Source organism: Pygocentrus nattereri, chromosome 16, assembly GCF_015220715.1.
Source record: "Pygocentrus nattereri isolate fPygNat1 chromosome 16, fPygNat1.pri, whole genome shotgun sequence".
NCBI classification, from domain to species: Eukaryota; Metazoa; Chordata; class Actinopteri; order Characiformes; family Serrasalmidae; genus Pygocentrus; species Pygocentrus nattereri.
In genome coordinates, this window is record NC_051226.1 from 9,005,425 (window position 1) to 9,031,261 (window position 25,837).

Here is a 25,837-nt window from a genome sequence, read left to right on the forward strand (position 1 = left end):
CTTTAGACCAAAATCTATCAAAACTACCATAAAATGTCTCAGCACCATGCAATGTATTCATAACCATTTAGTATAAACATTTTGTGGTTCCTATCACCACTGCTGTGACTAACTGACTCTAGAACAGTCTAGTTTCTCTAGAATGGAATATTTCATCTAAGTATTTTGATCTTCTATTTAATTGTCATTTATGAAAAATCAGTGGAATTCCTCTTTAAGGTTAGTATTAGATTTATACTATAGCAAAACATCTTTTGCACTGCAGGTAGTGCTACTTGCTTTTTCGATCAATCAATCAGGTGTAGGCCAAGTATAACTATGCTACAGAATTACATAAGTTAGTGGAACTCCTCACAAACATAGTAAAGAGTGCATTTATAAGCCTTATGTATGCATGTGTGTGCCTGTGTGTGTGAATATATGGCATGTATGTAAGCGTATATAAATGTCAATGAGCAATATGCAGATATGTATAGGTGCATACATGTGAGCGTTCTCCTCGTGAATGTTTTAAAGCAGCCATGCAGAGCTCTAAGGGCGCTTGGGACAGAAGCAGAGAGGGAACAGCTGGAAGCTCCAGACAAGTGGCATGGAAATAACGAGCATTTCATCTGTGTCAACATGTTCCTCAGCAGAGCTCCACCCAAATTGGGTTGTTTCTCACCCAGACAGGCCGCGCACAGACAAAAAGACAATGTGCTGTTAGCCATCCCAGATTAAAAACAGAAACACAAACCATGTACTTGGGATATTACAAGCAGGGTCAGTTTGCTGATCTGTGAGGGACGCTGACTGCAGATGTTCACTGGAGGCCGGCTGGCTAAACGATGGTAATGCATCTGCTGCGTTTGGGGGCAGTCAATGCGGAGCGCCTTACATATGTGTGACGATGGGGGAGGGGAGCTCGGGGGTTGCTATAGAAACCCACTCGTCCAGGTAGAAACTGTAGCCATGAGAACGAGCGGCCTGGCTGATGTTCAGTTTGCAGGCCGCAGTTAAACAAGGCTCAGTCAGGGACGACCCTTCTGCTTGGACAAGATTCAGACGGCCGTCGAAAACGGTGTAAATAACATGTAGAACATGCCAAACTAAACTCTCTCGCCCCCTCTGTGTCTCTCTGTCAGGGACGTAGTAATCAAACATGGACTGCGAAATGCATTTTTTTTTTATCCATGTATCAGTGCATAAACTCCACACACACCCACCTTCAGTGATGTAGGGATCATTTCTGATTCGGGTGGGGATGACTGCTCACCAACTCACCCGTGACGAGTGTTTATGCTAATCATTCACATTAAGGATATTTCTAGGAAATTTAATTAAATGGTTGTTCAAAATGCAAAACATTTGTACACTGAAGACTTCAAATGACTAGAATTACAGCTTTATGCTAAAAGTCGGGCATCCATGGTCAAATTAAAAGTGAAAATAAGTTAATGTAGAGAACACACGTCAGCACATTTAATACCTAAACTCTGCTTATTTGGTGAGTTTAATGTATCGGGGGGGGGGGTGCATTTTATGTTTCATATACATTATTTCTTCCAAATGATAAACTCAATAAAAGCAAATAAATAGAAGTTGTGTAAAAATATGTAGAAAAAAGCTATATTTACATGTGTCCCCTGTAGATGATGTGTTGATTATTTAACTTTTGCATATGACTGGATCTTTATATTAAATATGCCGAGTCACCAGAAATATTCACAATTATAATGCAGCATCATAACAGTGTTGTAACTAGCTTCTTTATTAGGTTTGTTAACATTAGATATTATATATTCTTCATCCACTCAAAAAAAACCCTTGAATATCATTTTAGTGGATTACATGCACTTAAATATCCTTGTACTATTTCCCCTAACTGGACAACACAGCTACAAACCAAAACTGGACATCTGGCCACCTTAGTTAGACATCCATAGGCGTCAGACTCAGATGTAGAAGCATTTTTCTAGGTATAACAAAGTAAATAAATGTGCTAGACCTGCAAAACTAACTAGATAGCTGTCAATTACAAACTAGGCTACAACATTAGTCTCTTTAATCCAGAAGAGGCCTAAAACCCGTAGATAACAAGCTGATAGTGTTCTTTATTATATTCACAGGCTGTCTTCTTAGTTCACCTCGCTATTTCCATAGCAGTCTTAAACATTAGAAAAGTGGAGCTGACTCAGTCTGCTATACTAAAGGAACATGAAAGATGCTGACTATATACAGGCTGCATTTCCCATGAGTCTTGTCTGCTCAGGGATGAAAAGACATGATGGAAAACATAGATTTTAGCCAAAAGCAAATCACGGCCGGGCGCGTTGAGAGCAAACATTTGGTGGAGCGGACACATAATCCACCCTTCCTTATATCTACACCTACACACACACCCCCCACCACCATCAGCAAATAAACACAATGCTTACTTCAATATAACTGTAACTGTGACATCTGCATGTTCCTCAGGTGACTGAGAACGCCAGTGCAGAATATGACTGGACTTATCAAGAACAGTCCATCCACAACTACATAGAGAGAGATTATATTATAGTAGGATTGCAGAGACAAATTAATTACAAAGACAAATGCGCAGTGACGTAAACCCCATCAGCACTGGTCTACAGAGACGCATTAGAAAACGCTCTGGTCTGATGAGTCATTCTTCACCACATTCTCTGCAAGTGGGAGAGTGCATGTGCACCAAGAGAACCGTTCAGGTCTCAATGCTTGACCCTACAGTGTGAGGACCTGGTGGACCTGTTATTCTGTGGGAGGCATTTTGCTGCCATGGCTTGGGTTAAGTTATTCTGACTGATCCTTTTTATCCTGCAATGAAACATTTCTATCCTGATGGGAGCCATCTTTTCCAGGATGACCATGCCCCCATCCACAGGACACAAAGGGTCCCTGAATGGTTTGATGAGTATACAATTATGTTAATTATATGCTATGGCCTTCCTAGTTACCAGCTCTCATTAGACAGCATTGTCCACTATTATCAAAACTCCAACTGAGGTGATACCCTTTGGAAGAATCCCTCCAGTACAGTTCCACAGTATGTCAACATGCTTTAAGCTGCTCTGGTGGCTCATGGTGGTCCAAAACAGTTATGCTGGTTTTCACTTGATCAGGTAACCACTGCTTGCCAGCCGTCTGGACCAGTTTGACCTGCCGTACAACAATGCGCAACCTCACCTGCACGCCACTGACCCTACTGATGATACTGCTGCATTTTTCAAATCATAGACATTGCTTCTCCTGGATCAGTTCCCCTTCTGAATTTTGGTTCCTCTCAAGGTTTCTTCCTCTAGCTCTTAGGGAGTTTTTCCTCACTCCTGTCGCCACTGACTTGCTCAATGGGGCTTGAATCCAATTCAACAACACCTTTTGTAAAAAAACATTATATAAATACATTGACTTAAATTTGTCACTCATCTGTATGTGCAGGCCTGAGTATCTACTGTGAGAAGTTACTGGAAGTTCTTAGGCCCTGCCCTCTCCCAAAGTCCCTGCAAACACACATGGTCTGGGTCTGAGATTTCATGTTTTAACAGATCTTTAAAACTGTTGTAGAAGCATTTGTGCATGATGAATGGAATACTTCGGGGGGTTTTAAACGAGCCACTATCGGCTACATCTGTAACATTCTGGCTGACCACTAGCTTCTATTAGACGAAAGTAAGTGTTTTCAGTTCTTTTCTAAGAATGAAGAAACGTGTTGAAACTACTGTCTGTGGTAACCGGCAGAACTATTCAGATGCACTGGATAGAGCTAAAATTGTAAAACGCTGGAGCACTCCTTTAAAGTGTCTCATAAGGAAAAACAGCACAAGGGAGTGTAAGACAGAGCCAGTGTATATGCACACAAGTTTAAGTGTCCCCGTAGCATCGAACTGATCTACTGAGGAACATTAAGATTAGTCAGAGCCGTCTCTTCTTGCACATTAGAGGTACTTTCGCTGTAATCTCTAGAGAGGGAGACTACAGGGAGACGGGCTGGGATTTCAAAATAGAAGCGAAGCATGTCTTCCTCCTCGCTGGCTGCCTGGCACCAGCCACATCTGAGCCGGCTCAGTGGAGGAGAGAAGGAGGAGAAGTATAAGAGGAGAGGAGGTGGTGGAACGAGGGGATCCGTAAAGCAGCTACTATTAACCGCGGCTTCTCTACTGTCTGAAAGCTCGCTCGCCCACACGCAGAAAGAGAGAGACAGAAGTGAACCCACTCACTCGAGTTGGTGCAGAGAGTAGGAGTTTCCAACTGTACGTCTGCCACACCCTTCTCTCTCACGCTCTCTCTCTCTCACCTCTCTCTTACCTCTCTTTCTCTTCCTGTTTCTTTCACTCTGTCTCTCTCACCACTTTCTTTCTTCTCCTCTGTCACCATCTCTCTGCCTCTCTTTCCTTCTGTCTGTCCTTTTTCTGCTCTTCTTTCATTTCCATTCTCTTTCAAGATCACTTTTCTTACTACCTCCTCTCTCTCTCTCTCTCTCTCTCTCTCTCTCTCTCTCTCTCTACTTCTCTTAACCTTTCCCATTTTCTCTTTCTCAACCTTTCTCCCGCTCTCTGTCTCCCTTCCTCTTTCTTTCTTCTCCTCTCTCTCCTTCTTTCATTTCCGTGCTCTTTCCCTCTCTCTCTCTTTTCCTTCACTTCCTTCTGTCTCTCCCCCCTCTTAACCGTTTGCCCCATTTTCTTTCTTCTTCCACTCCTCTCTCTCCTCCATCTCTGCCTCTCTCCCCCTCATTCTGTTCTTTCACGCTCTCTTTTTTCCCTTTCCCACTCTCCCTCTCTCTATCCCCATCTCTCTCTGTCCTTCTCTCTCGGTCCCTTTCTCTCCTCCTCTCCTTCTTTCATTTCCATTCTCTTTCCCTCTCACTTGTTTCTTTTCTCTCTCTCACTCCCTCCGGTCTTGGTCTCTCTCTCTCCTTCTCTTAACTTTTCTTCTCTCTCTCTTGACCTCTCTCTCCCGCTCTCCACCTCTCTCTCCCTCATTCTGTTCTTTCACTCTCTCTCTTTTTTCCCCTTTCTCTGTCTCTCTCCCCCTCATTCTGTTCTTTCCATCTCACTCTTATTTCCCTTTCTTCTTCTCCCGATCTCCCTCTCTCTATCCCCATCTCTCTCTGAACTTCTCTCTCGGTCTCTTTCTCTCCTCCTCTCCACCTCTCTCCTCTGTCCCTTTCCTTCTCCCCCTCATTCTGTTTCTCCCTCTCCTCTTTCTCTGCTCTTCTTTATCTCTCTTTCTTTCTCTCTCTGTCTCTCTTCTCCCTGCTGTCCCCCCAAATGGTTGATAGCTGTTTATAGCTGTGGTCTGATTGCTCTGATCTGTATATGGTGTATGACAGTGTTCAGTACACCGTCACAATGGTGGATTTGTTCAGGACTCCACATCTCGCCTCTTCCACCCATCTGTTGCGCCCCTGCTTTTATGAAGCTGTAAATCTCTGCTTTTGTCTTTCTGAAGACACATCTGTCTGTTTCCGTTGCTAAACTGCGCCGCCTCAGAGGTGTGGGGGTGCTGTCTGTTCTCCTCCACAACCAGTCTAGAAAATCGCGTTGACAATATCATGAGCGTTGACATTGCTAAGAAGTGCCTGTTAGTGGGGGACTATGGTACGGTCAATTCAGCCCACTGTTCTAAGAAAGGAACAGAGTAGTGTAAACACTGTGGGACAGCTTGGAGAATGAGTATTTTCCTGATTAACTTCAAAGCAGGCCTACAAGAGCTTAACATTTTAAAGAACTTCAGAAAAACGGTAGTCATGATCTCCGAAAATCGGACACACGCACAGAGAGACCCCAAAAGAGGTGTAAGCACCTGCCCTTTTGCCCTCAGACTGCACATGTGCTCTCTTGGCATGTAGAATAATTGCGCTCTGTATGGTCATTCTTCAAGATCTGTTTTAGCAAGGCTCAGTCTGCTAATGGGTCTCTCAGGTTCAAAAAGCTTTATCCCTCTAGGGTGCCCCCTGTGGAGCAGTACTGAACACCTGTGGAGATTTCACCAAAAGCTCACATCACCACAGCGCTCAAAATCCTAACGAATAAGCACCGATAACATCAGCGCCAAATGCCTAAAATGTGCTTATTTTGAACAACTGGCAGGAAGGAGCGCTAATAACTTGCTAAAATAAGTCTTGTTATTAAAGCAATGCACTGTTGAACTCAAATACACTTTGATGCAATTTGATTAGATTAATGGGAAATGTTGCAGCTTTGTTGGTGCCTATCCCGGCGGTCACTGGGCAGAAGGCAGGATACACCCTGGACAGGTCGCCAGTCCATCACAGGGCTGTTCTGACAACAGTGATATAGAAAGTAAGCTACAAAAACAGCCTGTTTTGAATTCACTGTTTTTGTGATGTCACAAAAACCAGCGCATTTTTACATATAGCCACTCATTCAGCCTGCAGCAGTTAAGCTCTGCACATAAGGAGCCTTTCAGTCTGGACAGTTTTTTTTAATCATTTACAATACAGGGCTCGTTCGCATATATCCATCTTAAAAGGAACCGTAACAAAAACAGCCTGGGTTAAAGAGAGGCTGGAATATGGTCATGTGAAAATGGATAGTGATTCAAGTGATATAACTGGATGTCAAGGAAAATTGTTAAATACAAGAAAAATGTAAGATAGGCCCTTTAACATACATTGTCATACATAAACATATCCAAGTTTTCTTATATGAGGCATGAGTACAGCGAAAACCCAGGCCTAGAGGCAGTGACCACTCTTAAAGAGATCAATACAAACATACAGTTTTCAAGCATCTGATCGCTCAGTGAGAACATATGGAGACAGCTTAAGAAGACGGATACACTCACTCAAGTGGGATTCCTCTGTAACCATGACAGTCAAACAGATGCGATAAAGAGTCTCGGGTCATAGACTATAAATCAGGAGCCAAACAGTCTGACAAGACAAAAAGAGACCACCGTCTACTGAGAAATAAGTGAATGTGCTTTAAGCTTTTCAGGGAGACATCTAGCAAAATGCACTGCTTGGACTGCAGAGCTCCACAAACCAGGTGTTAGTGAGTGAAAATGAAACTAAGTTGATAAGATGAGTGTAATCATAAGTATATTTTAGTATATTTACAGCACAGTAAGCTGGCAACCTCAGCAGGCTTTTCTTATCCTCTGCCATGGCTAAAAAGAGAAAAAGAGAGAGACAGACAGACAGAGAGAGAGAGAGCCTCCAGGCTGCACACATGCCGCCAGTGCACGGTCCCTTATGCAGAAACAGATACGGACATCCTCACAGGCTGGCTGCAGGCAGAGTGAGGGATGATAAGGATAGTGAGAAAGCAAGCTGCAGAAAAGAGAGTGGGAAATATTTACCGTCTCAGTTTGTCACTTCCACAGCATCCAGCCTGAGATGAGAATATTCCTTTCCCTTTCTCTCCCCTCTTTCTGCTGCTGCTGCTTCCTCTGGGTGTGGAAATGTCAGGCAGCAGCAGCAGCAGCCTGCACTGGGCCTGCGTATCTCTCTCGCTCTCTCACTCACTCACTCACTCCCTTTCTCTCTCCCACTCGCTCGCTCCATCACTAGCTCACTCCTTCTCCCTCACCTCTCTCGGTCTTACTCTCTCTCTAAAGGCACACCAGGCATGCTGCATCCTCCTCATACCTCCTTGCATGGCTGAGTGTGTGTGTCGGTGTACATTTCCAAACACTTCACAAAAATGTAGGAATACTGGAGAAAAACGGGGTTCACCTACAGGACCAACAAAATGGCCCTGACTTTGTAACATGCTTTTTTTTTTTTATTGCCAAATCTACACCAACCAGCCACTTTATAAGTACACCTCCTTGTATCTGCACTCATTACCTATTTTATTAGCTACACTTATCATAGGGGCTCTTCGCAGACCCCTTTCACCCTGTTCTTCAAATGCTCAGGACCCCCAAAAAACCACCACAGAGCATATTTGGATGGTGAATTGTACAACACTGCTTGTTACGTAGTGTTTAACCATGTTATTGTCGGCACACAGCATGTGTGAAAATGGCTTCTTTTACTGAAGATCTTGCTAAAGCCCAGGGAGATCGATAAATCATGACGGATAAATCCAGTCGTGTACATTTCAGTTTTTAAAAACTGAAAAAGCAAAATTTCTACTTGTCACCCCTGCCCAGTCACACGTGTTTGCCAGCAAATTTTAGTGAGCAAAACTACTTTCATTTCAATGGAATTCACAGTGAATTCACACTCTCTAAGAATAGTGCAACTTTGGCTGCCATGAACTCTGAAGGGCAGCCCTTCATAACACTGAACCTCAACAGAGGAAACACAAATTTAAAATCTAAAACACGAATATTCTATTCTCTTCACTGGCTGTAAATGAATACACAAAAGAGAGAATTCATGACATGCAGGGAGTCAGGAGAACTTTTGTGGTTTAACTATGTTTAAGATGAGTTAGCCAGCTGGCCCTATAGAAAAAATAACAGCACAGATCAGTATAAATTTCATGCTGGTCTAAGCTGGCTTGTGCTGGACTAGCTGGTCACCCAAGATGGTCATGCAGGCATACCAGCAGCTGATATTATTATGTTTGCTGTTGTGTTTTTGCTGTTTATTGGTAGGACGAATTAGCCAGCTTGCTAGCTGCTGTGCACAAGTTACTGTGGCCAAGCATGCCAGTAACTCTGTATGAAGCACTGTAGTCCCACCAATAATGAAATGATTAGAGAGAAAACAGACATCTAATTTGAGACTTGGTAGACCACCAAAACTGTCACCATCAGATAAATGGCATTTTAAGCTTTCATCTTTGACAGACAGCAGAAAATCAAGCTCTACTTGTGCTTCAGCTGTCAAGAAACTGTAACTGAAAAAAAGAAAATGGACAAAAATGAAGAAAATTTGCAAATTAAACAAAGAAGCTTCTCATAAGCACAAGTAGAAAAATGGATTGGCTACTCCAGAGTCCACATCTCAACATCACTGAATGTGTATAGGATTACTTGGATTGTGAAAAGCACAAAATATAACCAACATCTCAGAAATGTGGAAAAATATCCCTGCATATTTTCTGAAAAACTGCAAGCAAGTCTACTGAAAAGAATGGAAGCTGGACTGAAAATGATACTACTACATTTAATTGTTTTGCTATGCAAATTTCTGTTAAATATAGGTCCTGATATTTTTTTTATAGGACATATATAACCCTATATCCTGAGCTCAAATAAAAGCTAGGTCAGTGTGTGTGTGTGTGTATATATGTGTGTGTATATATGTGTGTGTGTGTGTGTGTGTGTGTGTGCGCGAGTGGAGTGTGTGTAGGGAAGGGGTGATAAAAGGCTTTACAGGTTGCTTGGGAGGGTGGTGACTCCAAAAGTCATGACCCCTCCCGTCCAATACCCAAGCCAGCACAGCTAAGCAGGTGGCTAATGAGTGAAGAGTCTGATTAATGCTGCCCACACACACACACACACACACACAGTGCCCAGCAGGATGCCCTGTGTGCAAAAGAGGAAAAGACCTCTTCCCTTCTCTTCTTTCTCTTGTTGCAGTTTTCACTTCCACTCTGGAAGCATCTGTTCCAGTGGTGAGAAAACAGGAGCGAGAGAGGGAATCCCACACACATCTGAAAAAGCCTGCAGTATGACCTATGCTGCCAGCACTATCTGTGCATGACTAGGTGTAAAATGACACCATATGAGGCTCTCGTCCAGCTGCAACGTTGAAAAGTATCCACAGCAGGATGTGTAATGGACATGAAACATGACAGAACAGAGGGACTGTGTTGACAGGGATAATTCCACACCTATGTTATGATCAAGTGGATGATTGCTCATAGAGGAATAATGCTCCAGTTATCTGAGAAGGCAAAAATAAAAACAGTGATCTTTATTTAATACCATGGAATTTCACGTCAAACAGCTACTGTTGACATTTCATAAGCATGTAGCATTTGATATCATGGTGAAAACGCCAGCATAATAAGTCCTATTTCCTAGCTCTGGTCTCAAGATTACACAGCTTACCATCTAAGAGTCCACATTTCTTGGCCTACTCAAGTGCTTTGTGAAATAAATGATGAGGAACAAGCCAGAATCGAGACACTGCAGGAGCTAACTGCTGCCTTCAAAAGCGAGCAGAACATTTCCCAAAGCAGCTATTTGTAGAAATCTTAGTAGCAGGACATGAACAAATGTGATGGAGAATAAGAAGAACAGCTTTTCTGTGAACCACTGCTTAGTACAATTTGCATGCACTGCTTTTACTGCCTTGGTACACAAAATGAGGCTAAAAGTATCTTGTTGTGAGTTCTGGACTTTCTTCTGGGACACTTTAATCACCCTCAGCTTTGGGACACAGTTTACCTTGGCAACTAAAAGGAATCTCAACCTTCAATGTCAGACTGAGAGAGAGTGAATTTACATGCTGGTATGAATATTAATATTAGGTTTTAGTTTACAGCAGCTGATTCATTCTCATTTGGCAAGAGGCTTGTAGAAATCAATTCTGGAAATGGCTTTCCAGAGTAACTGAGGTCACCATATAATTCCCAGTGGCCATTCAGGCCTTTAATATATGACTTCATCGTGCAGTCACGGGCTTTGACTCATTATCCTTGAGACTTCGAATCCAACTTAAGTAGATTTTTCCACAGAGGAAATACTGGCCAAATTCTCAAAGAACGGTTATCACATACAACACCTTGACATTAGCAAACTTATTCATATTAAGTCCCTTTCTCCACACTGTACTCTAACTAGGGACATGCATTCCAGCTAATTTTGATATTCGAGTGCCCATGAAGGATAATGAATAGTTACTTGGTTAAACATGGGAAGGAAAAGAATGTACTTCTGCTGAAATGAATGTAGGACAGTAGGTTTAACCTTTTAGGTTACAGCACTGGTGTCGCACAAAAATTAGCAGCACAGAAATAAATACATTTGAAAATGTTTAATTGGTCAAATATAGCCAAAAATTGGTAGGTTGTGAATGAATAACAGAGGCAGCTTAGGATGAGCTAACAGCTAACTGTATGGTGATGACGACTCATCATCTAATGGTCTTTTTTCCTTAATGAACAATGTGGCAACATATTACTCTGTCAGAGAAATGTATTTTCACTGTTTCTGGACTTCGCTAACATCAGGCAGAGGAACTTTTAAGCCATGTTAGTGATAATGCTATGCTCACATTTAGGCCTTCCTTTTTTAGTTAATATACATACTTCCTTGACAATATGAGCAAACTCACCACATCTTACAGTCCTTTTTAAATTTAAAACTGGCATTTCCCTGAATTGTTGGTCTGTTTTATTTGTCTTCTTGTCATGGGTGTAATGCCCATTCAAGCTGGGGGGGCATGAGTCCCACCAGATTTTTGATATATGTATATTTAATATTTTTATTGAATTTTACTGGATTATTTTTTTTTTATAATATGTAGTTGTGGTCATTTTATATGTACACATTTATACCATTTTATATATACATTTTATATTGGGGCAGTCATGGGCTGGAGGTTAGGGAACTGGCCCTGTGACCAGAAGGTTGCCGGCTCGATCCCCAGTGCCAACAGTCTATGACTGAGGTGGCCGTGAGCAAGACACCTAACCTCTAATTGCTCCCCAGGCGCCATGGATAGGGCTGCCCACCACCCCGGGCAAGTGTGCTCACTGCCCCCTAGTGTGTGTGTGTGTGTGCTCACTAGTGAGTATGTGGTGTTTCACTTCACGGATGGGTTAAATGCAGAGGTGAAATTTCACTGTCTGTGGGATTAAAAAGTGTCACTTAATTAACTTAATATGAGTCAAACATAATTACGTCACAGATCACACTTCAGAGACACACTCCCCCTCCTTATGGTATTGGGTTCCTCCAAAAGTTGCAGGATGAAATCAGTTTGCAGCAGCAGGTTGATGAACGGTGTGAAAGCAGAGAGTGAAAATGAAATGCACTTAGTTATTTACACTTAAGTCCATTTAAGAAATATAGGCATAGTTTGCTTTGCAAAATAATTTGACTATAGCTAGTACCAGTTAAGAGTTAGTAGCCATCCATTTGGTTGTTTCGCCTTCTAACTTGTGTAGTACGGCATCCTATTTAATGTTGGTCAGGGAGAGCCATGTGAACCTTACATCGGTTTGCGGTCTCATCTGTACGCAGGCAGCTTTCTATGCACTGTGTTTGAAAATACAGCATTTACCATGTTGGCAGGTCTCCTTTAACTCTGGGTTTATCTACACTATATGGCCAAAAGCATTTGCTTGTCTGCCTTCACACACCTTTGAACTTTAGTGACATCCCATTCTGAATCTATAGGGTTTAATATGATGTGGCCAATATAGGGTTTAATATGATGTGGCCACCGTTTGCAGCTATAACAGCTTCAACTCTTCTGGGAAGGCTTTGCACAAGGTTTAGGCTCACAGTCTCCACTCAAATTCATCCCAAAGGTGTTCTACTGGGTTGAGGTCAGGATTCTGTGCAGGCCAGTCAAGTTCTTCCACACCAAAATTGCTCATCCATGTCTTTATAGACCTTGCTTTGTGCACTGGTGCACGGTCATGCTGGAACAAGAACAGGAAAGGGCCGTCCCCAAACTGTTCCCACAAAGTTGGGAGCATGAAACTGTCCAAAATCTCTTGGTCTGCTGAAGCATTAAGACAACTCCTGAAAAACAGCCCCAGACCATAATCCCCCCTCCACCAAACTTTACACTTGGCACAATGCAGTAACACAAGTCCTGTTCTCCTGGCAACCACCAAACCCAGACTCATCCATCGGATTGCCAGACGGAGAAGTGTGATTCATCACTCCAGAGAACACGTCTCCACTGCTCTAGAGTCCAGTGGTGGTGCTTTACGCCACTGCATTTGACCTTTGCATTGCGCTTGGTGATGTAAGGCCTGGATGCAGCTGCTCTGCCTTGGAAACACATTCCATGAAGCTTTCTACGCTGTTCTTGAGCTGATCTGAAGGCCACATGAAGTTTGGAGGTCTGCAGCGATTGACTCTGCAGAAAGTTGGCGACCTCTGCGCACTATGCGCCTCAACATCCGCTGACCCCGCTCTGTAATTTTATGTGGCCTATCACTTTGTGACTGAGTTGCTGTCGTTCCCAATCACTTTGTTATAATACCAATGACAGTTGACTGTGGAATATTTAGTAGTGAGGAAATTTTACAACTATACTTGTTGCACAGGTGGCATTCTGTCATGGTACCACACTGGAATTCACTGAGCTCCTGAGAGCGACCCATTCTTTCACTAATGTCTGTAGAAGCAGTCTGTAGGCCTAGGTACTTGGCCATGGAAGTGACTAGAACACCTGAGTGAATACTTTTGGCAATATAGTGTATATTCTCTAAATGAATCTGATTGTGGACATAGTCTTTTTATGTGAATGTATGCCCCTGTGGCAGCAGTGTAAGCTAGTGTACAAGTGAGTGAATAAGTGAGAGTCTTTTTCAACCATAACAGGACAAATAATTTACATGAAAACCTTTAAATAAATATACAGTATTTACCCTAATATAAAGTGGAAGATTACTGATGTACAGAAACTGATTAGTTTCAAAATAATCTCCCCAACGTCTTTAAAAGTATGTGTCAAATTGGAGAAAACGGGGTCATTATTTTCTCTTCTTTCTTGGGGAAGGACCCCATCCCCCTGGCTAATTGTACTAACCCAGAATTTTGGCTTGCATGACGCCTCTACTTCCTGTGATGGAACGTAACAAATAGCCAAACAGTGAAAATGCTGGCAACTCTAATGGTTAATCAAGTACTTTGCAGTACAGATCCATAAAAAAGAATGGGTTTGTACATTTGCGTGACTTAAATCATGAACATATCAATCAATCAAAGAAGCACAGGGTCAAAGCAGACACTGGCAGGACTTCTGAAGCTCAGAGACAGGGAGCTGGAATGGAGCTGACCCCCTGCTTTAAATGTCTGTTCCAGTCGATGCAATGGAGAGGATAATAGAGTTATAGGAGCAATATGGGCCAGCTGGAAGAACACTGAGTCTAATTCTGAGTCTAATTCTATTAGAAGAGATGGCAAGGCCCTGGCCAGAACCAGCTGTGCTCAAACAACCCTTTCGCCGTACGTCTCTAGCATCCACGCCCTGCGCCACGGTGTGCTCTTGAATCCTCCACTGAAATGTACATTGGCTTTGCTAATTAAGTAGACTGTAGCCTCTCTCGCCACCATTATTAGTCTCTATTAATTATCACCCATTGTCATTACACTCATGACTGTTATTATCCTCAAACCAATTATGTTGCAGAAAAGGCTCTTCTGCCACGTCCCATATTTCTGCAGCAGTTGTATTGCCATGACGACGGTGAGGGCAGGTCCCGAGCAACGGTAGGAGCGTGACACTTTCTCCAGAGACAGAAGGTCATTCATCACCACAGGTCGACTCTCGGCGCTGTCAGTCATTGTGGGTCGCCTGGCAACCGGCCACGGGACTCATGCAACAGACGCTGTCACAAACTATCTGTCTAGCTCATCCCAGTAACACATGACTCATAATTGACTCACAACAGTGCGGCTTATAAACGAGGGTGTTTGATAAACTAGAGGCTGGACACAAGCCAGCCTGCGCATACTCTATTTTCCACGCTCTGTTTCAGATGATTTGTGTTGGATCCAGGATCGAAGGCACATGAGTAGCACACTGCATTAAGGGCGGTAAGTTACTGTGTGCTTATCTGGTGCTGTTGAAATTTTAATGCTAAAACACATTCAAATGTGCATACTTTCTAAGTCACATGACATTCCTATCATATTTGCATGCACAGTGCATCATGCATGGACACTCGGAGGCAGACCCATGTATATACATTGGCCTGTGAATTAATAATACAGTGTCTGTAGTGAATAACTGATGCCATATTTATATATTGCAGCAATGTAGCGTGTCAGTGTTAGATAGCCAAACGAAAATCTAATCTGAAACAAAATGAGTAACTTACATTACACAGTTGAACCCTTTTATTCAAGTTTGGCCTTTTGCTCCTTCCAATATTTACTCAACTTACCTTTGCCCTTCTTGGATAATGAAAGTCAAATACAGTTGAAAAAGAGCCAAACTGGCTAAACTGACACATTTACAGACACACATTATGTTTATTAAGGTGCACTGCAACTGTAAATCTAAACTGAAGTCAGACTTTAGTGTCATTCTTTCTCATCTATTGCATGAAGGAAATATACAGTAGAGGTTGTTTAGACTTACAAAGACGGCCTTTTTTAATTCACTTCTATGTCATCAATCATCATGTTTACTGTCATACATCCTTCTGGCCCCAGTTCTCACAAGGACTCCATCTCCCAGAACCCCTTGGGAGATCATGTGACAGAACTTCCTCATTCTTGTTTAGTTTAAAAGCCTGGGCTTTAGCTTAGCCAGATTGTGAGGTATTGCTTCTCCTGTAGAGTTACTGAGCGATTCTCCTGTGTTTTTGTGATAGCCTTTTTTTTTCTGGATTTCTGGTTTTTCCCTTTTGTCTTTGCCCTCTGGTTATGATTGCTTTTTTGTACCTTTGGATCTGACCCACACCTGTCTACTGACCATGATTCTTGTCAAACCCTTTGATATTAAAGCCTCATCTTTTGGTTTTTACCATGAGCGTCTGGCCCTTTCAGTCACGTTACACTTATCTAGATACTAGATACTAGATACTAGATTTGTAAGAAAAAACGTCAATCTAGGCCTTTTGCAAGTCCTGACTGTGAGTGCGAGCGGCAGTCGAACCAGGTTTCAGTCAATTGTTTGTTAGAAATGGAAAGTGGTGGGTCTATTAAGTCCCTGTAAAACGGCTACATACAAGGTAACGTGTCAATGTCTTAAAAGCTTCGAATAAAACATACAGAACATCTTCTACTCACTTCACATACCTGTTTTTCATCAAAAAAATATCAAAAAATGTTAATGTGCACCACTGTTAGCATAGAGCTAACATAGAAATCTAACACAGAGGTGCTAGCAAAACATTTATGGCCTGAACTGAAGGCCTAGCTGTTATAGCCACAATATAGGTTTGAACTAAAAATACAGCACCTGCAATTACAGTGTTACAATGAACACAACAGCAACAGACAACAGGTGGCGACAACAGTGGACACAGGCAATATAATAATGCACACAGTAAACTATTTAGTATACTTTACAATAAGGACAAGACAATAGATGATATGTATGGAACAGTAGAGAAGAAGATGGACAAATGAATGCAACAGCAATAAGAAGGACAGATAGACAGGGTGTGCCCTGCCTCGCTTTCTGCATGTCACATCCCTTTACAGCAAAAAACAATCTGCAGTCACAGAAACCTGTGACAACAGGCACCACTATGGTCAGCCAGTTTTCCATTATCCGTCTGCCAGTGGGACAGTTGTCAGGGCAACAATAGATTCAACATCATGACACTTGGGACCTTGGAAAACCTTGAAAGACTTCCTCCACCCTTTTTCTTCTCCATGCTCTTAAGCTCAGAGCTCAGTGACCCAGTATTCACCAACAGTCAAATGATGGGTTGGTTTAATGTACCTGTGAGCGACTGCAGGGAGTCTCTAGGATGGTCTCCTCTGTTCACACCGTTTTATAATGTTCCTCATTCACACTGTTATAAGATGTTCTCTCCTACTCACACTGTTCTAGAATGGTCTCCTCTGTTCACACCGTTTTAGAATGTTCCTCATTCACACTGTTACATGATGTTCTCTCCTACTCACACTTTTCTAGAATGGTCTCCTCTGTTCACATCGTTTTATAATGTTCCTCATTCACACTGTTATAAGATGTTCTCTCCTACTCACACTGTTCTAGAATGGTCTCCTCTGTTCACACCGTTTTATAATGTTCCTCATTCACACTGTTATAAGATGTTCTCTCCTACTCACACTGTTCTAGAATGGTCTCCTCTGTTCACACCGTTTTATAATGTTCCTCATTCACACTGTTATAAGATGTTCTCTCCTACTCACACTGTTCTAGAATGGTCTCCTCTGTTCACATCGTTTTATAATGTTCCTCATTCACACTGTTATAAGATGTTCTCTCCTACTCACACTGTTCTAGAATGGTCTCCTCTGTTCACATCGTTTTAGAATTTTCTTCATTCACACTGTTATAGGTTGTTCTCTCCTACTCACACTGTTCTAGAATGGTCTCCTCTGTTCACATCGTTTTAGAATGTTCTTCATTCACACTGTTATAAGATGTTCTCTCCTACTCACACTGTTCTAGAATGGTCTCCTCTGTTCACATCGTTTTAGAATGTTCTTCATTCACACTGTTATAAGATGTTCTCTCCTACTGACACTGTTCTAGAATGGTCTCCTCTGTTCACATAATTTTAGAATGTTCTTCATTCACACTGTTACAGGATGTTCTCTCCTACTCACACTTTTCTAGAATGGTCTCCTCTGTTCACATCGTTTTATAATGTTCCTCATTCACACTGTTATAAGATGTTCTCTCCTACTCACACTGTTCTAGAATGGTCTCCTCTGTTCACATCGTTTTAGAATTTTCTTCATTCACACTGTTATAGGTTGTTCTCTCCTACTCACACTGTTCTAGAATGGTCTCCTCTGTTCACATCGTTTTAGAATGTTCTTCATTCACACTGTTATAAGATGTTCTCTCCTACTCACACTGTTCTAGGATGGTCTCCTCTGTTCACACCGTTTTATAATGTTCCTCATTCACACTGTTACAGGATGTTCTCTCCTACTCACACTGTTCTAGGATGGTCTCCTCTGTTCATATCGTTTTAGAATGTTCCTCATTCACACTGTTACATGATGTTCTCTCCTACTGACACTGTTCTAGAATGGTCTCCTCTGTTCACATCGTTTTAGAATGTTCTTCATTCACACTGTTACAGGATGTTCTCTCCTACTCACACTGTTCTAGAATGGTCTCCTCTGTTCACACCATTTTAGAATGCTCTTCATTCACACTGTTACATGATGTTCTCTCCTACTCACACTGTTCTAGAATTGTCTCCTCTGTTCACACCATTTTAGAATGTTCTTCATTCACACTGTTATAAGATGTTCTCTCCTACTCACACTGTTCTAGAATGGTCTCCTCTGTTCACACCGTTTTAGAATGTTCCTCATTCACACTGTTATAAGATGTTCTCTCCTACTGACACTGTTCTCGGATGGTCTCCTCTGTTCATACCGTTTTAGAATGTTCCTCATTCACACTGTTACAGGATGTTCTCTCCTACTCACACTGTTCTAGAATGGTCTCCTCTGTTCACATCGTTTTATAATATTCTTCATTCATACTGTTATAGGTTGTTCTCTCCTACTCACACTGTTCTAGAATGGTCTCCTCTGTTCACATCGTTTTAGAATGTTCTTCATTCACACTGTTACATGATGTTCTCTCCTACTCACACTGTTCTAGAATGGTCTCCTCTGTTCACACCGTTTTAGAATGTTCTTCATTCACACAGTTACATGATGTTCTCTCCTACTCACACTGTTCTCGGATGGTCTCCTCTGTTCATACCGTTTTAGAATGTTCTTCATTCACACTGTTACAGGATGTTCTCTCCTACTCACACTATTCTAGAATGGTCTCCTCTGTTCACATCATTTTAGAATGTTCCTCATTCACACTGTTATAAGATGTTCTCTCCTACTCACACTTCTAGAATTGTCTCCTCTGTTCACACTTTCAGAATGTTCTTAATTCACCCTCTTCCATCACTGTTGTAGAATATTCTCCCTCATTTACACTGTCCAAAAATGTTCTGCTCCATTCACACTGCTTCAGGTCGTTCTCCTCCATTCGTACTGCTTTAGAACGTTCTCTTCAATTCACACTGGTTCATGTGACTTGTCAGTTCTAAATGACCTATCCATGCTCTGCCCACAATGCCCAGACCAGGAGTACAACACACACGACATTAAGACCTGCAGACTCACCAGAGATCTGTAGTGCTGCTTCTGCTGCTTCAAAGCGGCCACCTCTAGCTTTAGGGCTCTGTTCTTCTCCTCCAGCAGGTGGAAACGGGTCACGTTGTGAGCCGAATGAGTGGACAGGTGCAAGGGAAGGATGTCATGTTTCAGCTGAGGGGGAAAACGGAAGAAAACCGGGAGGAAATGTATTCAGTACTGAGGAAGTCAAGCAGAAATGCATCAATAAGAGCCAAATGAACATGTTCCTGTAAGAGGCACAACTGGTAGGCACAGAGCCATTGAGGGAGCTCTGAAGGGGATTGGGTGGGTTTGGTGCTCATCTACAACTTGTAGAGTGAAAACAAAGAGAACAGCAGCAATCAGCTAAAAATATCAATACTCAGGAGAAACACCCTGTAATGGGTTCTTTACGTTTTATCGCTAACACATAAGGCTTAACACATGCAGAGCCAGATTCAGTGTAGCAAGCACTTGCTGCTGTGTCCTGATGGCTGCCAGCACTGCGGTACTGCCAGAAATACCAGCGTGGGAGTGCTGTAATCAAACCGAAGCTGTGAGCTGAGCTTTGGGAGTGTTGCGCTGGCAAACCAGTCCGTCTTTCCACCCATGTCCATTACTGATCATTTATTAATGACTACTATGCAGTAGTGTCAAACGCTGCCAGGAGGCCTCCACAAAGAGAGCTCTCATGCCTTTCAACTTCTTTTTTAATAGATCACAGAGAGAGCTGTGAAAAACAAGACTCACACTGCTAAAAAGAACAGATAACGTCGACCACTCTCTTATAACTGATACTAATTGGTCCAAGCAAGTCAAATCTAGTTTGTGGTTACCTGAGACGTCTTCAGCTTTAGTTGGTTAGTTGCTCACAAGCTATTCAAGTAGCAAACTCTTTCTTTTGATCTGTCGTATGCTAGATTGATGACTGATGATTATACGAGACACTATTAAATCTTAAATGCTTATTCTGTGATTCTTGGCCTCTGTTTCATCCATTTTTCTTCAGAGAGCAATAAAATACCAAAAATATAGTTTATTATACAGTTATTTATTATGTTATCTTCTTGTCAATAAAAGTTTGAGAATTTTCACTTTGACAGCAGTTTGCATATCATTTTATAACCCAATGAACGTACAAACAGTTAGAAAAACACCCTTGTATTTAAAAGTGGGGGTGATTTTAAAAAAAAAATCTTAAATTTTCATTATTTATTATTTGAAACATCTTTTGCAGTTACATACTGTGTACATATCTATATCTAGAGCCAGATTCAGATGTGATTCAATCAGCAGAACATATAAAATGTTTACATGTATCCTCAGTGGTAAAACTCTAGGCAATTTTTGAGATTGTGCACATATAATAGTGTGTGCTCAATTTTGATTCGACAGTACAGTCCGTGTTAGCGCTTTAGGCCTGTATGTTTTCAATCCACTCTCAGAAGCAAAGGTATGAAACGGTGACCGGGGCAGTTTTTGCAGAAGAAAAGATGTTCCTGAACAGAACCTTTATTTCTAACAGTGTAGTTACAAACATCCATCCATTTTCTAAGCCGCTTCTCCGTCAGGGGGATGCTGGAGCCTATCCCAGCAGTCTTCGGGCGGAAGGCAGGATACACCCTGGACAGGTCGCCAGTCCATCGCAGGGCAGACAGACAGACAGTCACACCTAGGGGCAATTTAGCATGTCCAATTGGCCTGACTGCATGTCTTTGGACTGTGGGAGGAAACCAGAGAACCCGGAGGAAACCCACGCAGACACTGGGAGAACATGCAAACTCCACACAGAGAGGACCCTGGCCGCCCGGCCGGGGAATCGAACCCAGGCCCTCCTCGCTGTGAGGCGACAGCGCTGCCCACCACGCCACCGTGCCGCCCTTAGTTACAAACAATGAACGAAAAAACACAAATTGTTAATCACAATTATTTACTTGTCAATTAATCGTCAGCTAAAATCTTATGATTATGACAGTCCTATGCCGTTATAACTGCACCTTTAGCCAGCCTGAGTGAGTAAATGGTTGAGAAACTTTTCCAAAGCATCTTTTGTTTTCTGATTTAGGAAGTGTATAAGATGGATGTTCCCACTAGGAGACTAAATACAAAGAACAGCAGCAGAACAGATTCCATAGCCTTAAGTCCAAGTTTTACAGCCCAAAAATCACTTGTTTCAAAGCGTAAACATGAACACTTATGCCATCTTTCAGAGCTGATGGATGTAGTCTGACCGTGAGCTCAACCTGAATAACAGCGTTGAAGTCCAACACACACACACACACACACACACACACACACACAGCACTGTTGTACCGTTTCAGCTCCTGTCGGAGTCAGTGGAACTTCTCATGCTGTTTATATGGTCTACATGAATCACACAGTAGTCAGATGTCTGCTTTGTAACAAGCCAATGAACTCACAGTAGAAGCAGTGACTTAAACGCAAATTATAAAATCAAACTTCATGCTGTGGTGTTTTTAAAATAAATAAATAAATAAACAAACAAACATTGTGCCACTTTACCTGAGAATATGAACCTACATCATCTAGAAAGATTTAAATCCTTAATTTCATCAAGAATGTAAATAGTTTCAGCGTCGCTCCAAATGTGTTTTGCTGCCATGTCGTGGCAACACTGCTTGCTTATTTCTGATCCCGCCTTCTGTTTCACACATGCGCAGATTAAGAAATCCAAAAGAAATCAGAGTAAGAGTTTACACACACTGAGAAACCTGATTACTGAACTAAGATCCAGCTCTGTTCATCAGATTCCTTAATCGGGTTTCTAGACCTAACTTGGAGTGTGCTGTTTATGTGACCATTTGAATAATCAGATAACTGGCAAAATCTGATTATGATTGGATTATTGGATGCATGTTCAACACATCCACTGTTACTTCTCAATAAATCCATTTCTCATTCTCCTATGTCTTCTTCTAGTGTTACATTTTGAAAAAAAGCACATGACTTGATGTGAAGGTTTCAGTGTGTTAAAGCCTTAAAACCAGAGTGTGAAAAGACCTCACAAATATAAAACTTTAAACTATAATTAAGAACACAATATACAGTTTCTGGTGAGGCCATTGCCCTGGTCAACTCCCTGCTGTGTGTAAATCAAGAAGATCCAGGCTCAGCATGCACAGTGCTCATGCACTAAATGGAAAGAAAAACCCTATCGATTCTACTTATTGATTTTATGGCCTTTATCAATATTTTCAAGTGGTCCCAGCCCTACATTCAAGGGTTAAACTTTCACAACTGGCCAGAACACGGACCTATTTGAAAGCACCTGTCCTGTCCTTGTTATTAAATTGGTCAAATTCAATATCAAAGGCAGTACAAGTCTATTCAAATAGGCTTATTTCACAATTTACTGCTCATTGCTTTCTGACAGTGCAAAAAGAGCACTTACACAATTTCCAACCAATTTTATTTATCAGAGAACTGATTTGACAAAGCCATCACTTTTCTGAATAGCAGAGAGAAAGCTTTCCAGTATATGAGATAGTAAGTGACCTGGGCACATTTCAGGCTAATAAGGATGCATAGTAAGGCCTGAATGCCACTGCAGCACAGGAAGCTCTATAATCCTGAAAGTCGGGCGATCACTGCCTTTTGTAATAGTGCTGAGAAGTAGCCGTACAGTGTTGGCTGCGAGCTCATCATGTGTGGACGGATGACTCAGGGGAGCGCTACTGCCCGCTCCCATTACCTTCCCCTTCGCTGGAGATGTCTCTTACACTTTCCCCTCCAACCCTTTGACTGCACTTCTGTTATCCAGCAATGTACTGAAAACACTGCCCTTAGGTTATGGTGATCATACAGCAGGTGTGGGTTTCTTATAATCACATGAAAAGAAGCAGTGAGTGGTAATCAGAGCCACAGTTCTGTTTCAAATCCAGGCTGGGGTCAGACGTGGCTGCTGAACCACAAAAAAAGCAACATTTAACCACAGCCAGGTCCTTGAAGCTCCAGCGACGGTAAATGTAAGATCGACACATAGACAAAGGCAAGTGTACTCTTCCACTTGGACAGCTACACTCACTATACTCTCCTGCCAAGCTTGACCGCGCCCCCTGTACTGCATTTCTGTCATTCTTCTCCAACCATGTCTTTGACAGATATTCTCCCTTTGTCCATTACTCCCTATTCACGACAGGACGTCCACACACAATTACACACCAAAGCTTTTTGGAAAAAGAAAAAAAGCTATCCAGCCTTAGGAAAACAAAACTATCACATGTAAGCACCACCATGATCTGGTGAATCAAGACGAGGTTAAGTCCACTTAATTCATTGGCAGACAAATGTTCTGAGGTGCCAGTATATTAGGTAAGCTTAACTTGCCTGCAATTTTCAGCCACATTACCAGCTTCACCCACCATATAGATGCACTTTGTAAGCTTATGGCTGTGACTCACCTGTAACTACACAATTTACAAGCCATCCACCACTGTGTCGATCAGTGGAAAGGGAGCACCTTAGGACCACCGCTAAGCAGATATGTATGCCAAATGTATCAGGCATGGCGGTATTGCTGGGGCTTTTGCGAACCTCAGTGTAAAAAATCCAGCTGATAGTGGTCAGCAAACAACCATGATCGTCAGAAACCCAACCAAAATGGGAAAAGATAAGCTATAGTATGTGGTGATATGGCAAAAAATATAATTTCATACCAAGACAATTTAAAAAGAGTAGGACTACATTTAAAAAATACTTTCAAAAACTATGAATACAATGATTTTTGCACTATTTATTTTCTAAAGAAACATGCAGTTGTTCAGTGCTCATTAAGTACTGAAATCATAGTCAGTAATCATAAACCTACGAAGTGCACCTTTGGTAGGTGTACCTGATCAAACTGGCCAATGACTGCAATTACAATGTACATGTACTTAAACTGGTCCACACACTGTACGTTATATACATTTTAAAAAATTGATTTATTTTATGTAAGTACCATATTGGCACTGATCTATTTCCAATCCCAGACTACCAGCACTGGATAGACAACAGATTGATATACTCTTGGATCGTAGACATGTGTGTATGAGTGTGTCTGTTGATCTTGCAAGAATCTTCCATAATCCCAACAAACACAGTGCTGCACACTACTACAAACAGTCACAAGGCTGTGTGGCTGTCAGCCTTCCAGCTGGCAGTCATGCTATGCTACATCACCACAGAGAGCCAGTCAAACTGCCACCTCACCAACCAGCAAAAAGGCCTGGGAGCCGGCCAATGGAGCTGCTGGAACGCACAGCTAATCGCAGAGCTCAACACTTCCATCGGCTAATAATTCAACCATTTAAGAGCGACTGAGAAAGCCGTACAGCCTTTAAGGTGCGAGCTAATCAATCAAACAATCAGTCAATGAATCACCCCGATAACTGACACACTAATAGCTCAGTGCTTTCGAGAAAGGCTTAAAGGAATACTCCAGTACTTTTCAACCTGATCTCTATCTTTTGTATCTGTAGAATGAGGCTGTTGACCATGTGCGATCATTACTGAACATTTCGCTGTACATAGAAAATACTAGGAAACATTCAAAAACCACTCCTAATATAATGTAATGGAAAGCGTCTCAGGACCTGCTCACTGGCATCTTTAAAGTTTTTCTGAGTTAACTGATTTTAGGCTCTTTTACAGGGAAATCTGTGGTAATTGACCATATGCTAGAGCAGTGGGGAAACCCTCAGGGCGCTCAAGGTCTTCAGAGAAAGCCTAATGAATCCTGTAAAATGAAAAAATACATATCTGTAATTTTTGGTTCATTTTTGTTTAATATAATTATCGTACTTGTGTTTAAACTCTGCACAGGTTGTAGTAATGCTCTTGTTTTACTGTTATATTTTGGCTGGAAACTAAAGGGAAGGGTTCCTCTTCCATGCAGTTAATCAATAACCCATATATTAACCCTTACAGAGATTCAAATATCAAAAATAGTCACAATGCACATCCATAGTATCTAGCTACATACAGCAAAGTTATCTAGCACTGGTTAGAACTGCCTAATGTGTCGAAACAACCACTATAATAATCAGGTAGGAGTCCCTGCATTGGATGAAGGAAGGCAGCCATTGAGGGCTGCCATGAGCCAAGGGACCCATTAAAATAATGTACATGTTGATGTTAAATAATACACACACACACACACACACACACACACACACACACACACAGACACACATATATACATATATATATATATACATACATATACGTATATGTACACACACAGACACACACTAATATATATATATATAGCTGCTGTTGGAACATAAACTTGTATGTCCATTTTTGTTGTTTTTCAGTTGGACATAATTTGAACTTATTCAATGATGACTGGACCAAATGAAATGACATAAAATTACTTGGAAAAACCTCTGGTTTCATTGACTTACATTAAAAGAGGTGTATGTGTGTGTGTGTTATTTTCAATTACAGTGATTATTTTCAGTCATTTTAATGCAGGCCAACTTCATAATGCACCTGCATAAAGTCCGACTAGTATGAAAAAGGCAATTAAGTGATGTTGTACATTATGGAGAGGAGGTCCTTCGGTGTGATTTCCTGAAGTGTTGAGAAAGAATATCAAATAAAATCATCCAAGTGCAGCACAGAAATGCAAAAAGAGTGAGGAAAGCAAAAAGCCCAAAGAGGGCTCCCAAAGCTAACTTTGTTTTTTCAGTCAGAACAGAGCGCTGCACAGACCGGACATAGTCCCCACAGTAACGTTAGTATAGATAGCTCCACTGCTGTGGTAACTACTCAAAAATTACAACTAATTACTTCTATGAAAACATAATGGGATTGCATTACTTATTACTTCCTGGGAAAAAAGTCATCTCGTTACTCATTACTTTACTTCTCCATTACTCTGTACCAAAGGATCACACTATACTGGCAGATCATTTTGCTTATCTCAGATATC

General features: G+C 41.7%; 1 protein-coding gene across 8 annotated transcripts in view; it reads right to left on the bottom strand.

Moving 5' to 3' along the window:
• si:ch73-287m6.1 (RIMS-binding protein 2) overlaps window positions 1–25,837 on the bottom strand; it is a 95,312-nt gene that overhangs the window by 58,128 nt on the left and 11,347 nt on the right. For all 8 annotated transcript variants that reach the window (XM_037545953.1, XM_037545952.1, XM_017714251.2 and 5 more), the window contains one exon: window positions 18,910–19,053. In XM_037545953.1, the coding sequence (XP_037401850.1) occupies window positions 18,910–19,053 (144 nt within the window). The remainder of the gene's footprint in view (window positions 1–18,909; window positions 19,054–25,837) is intronic.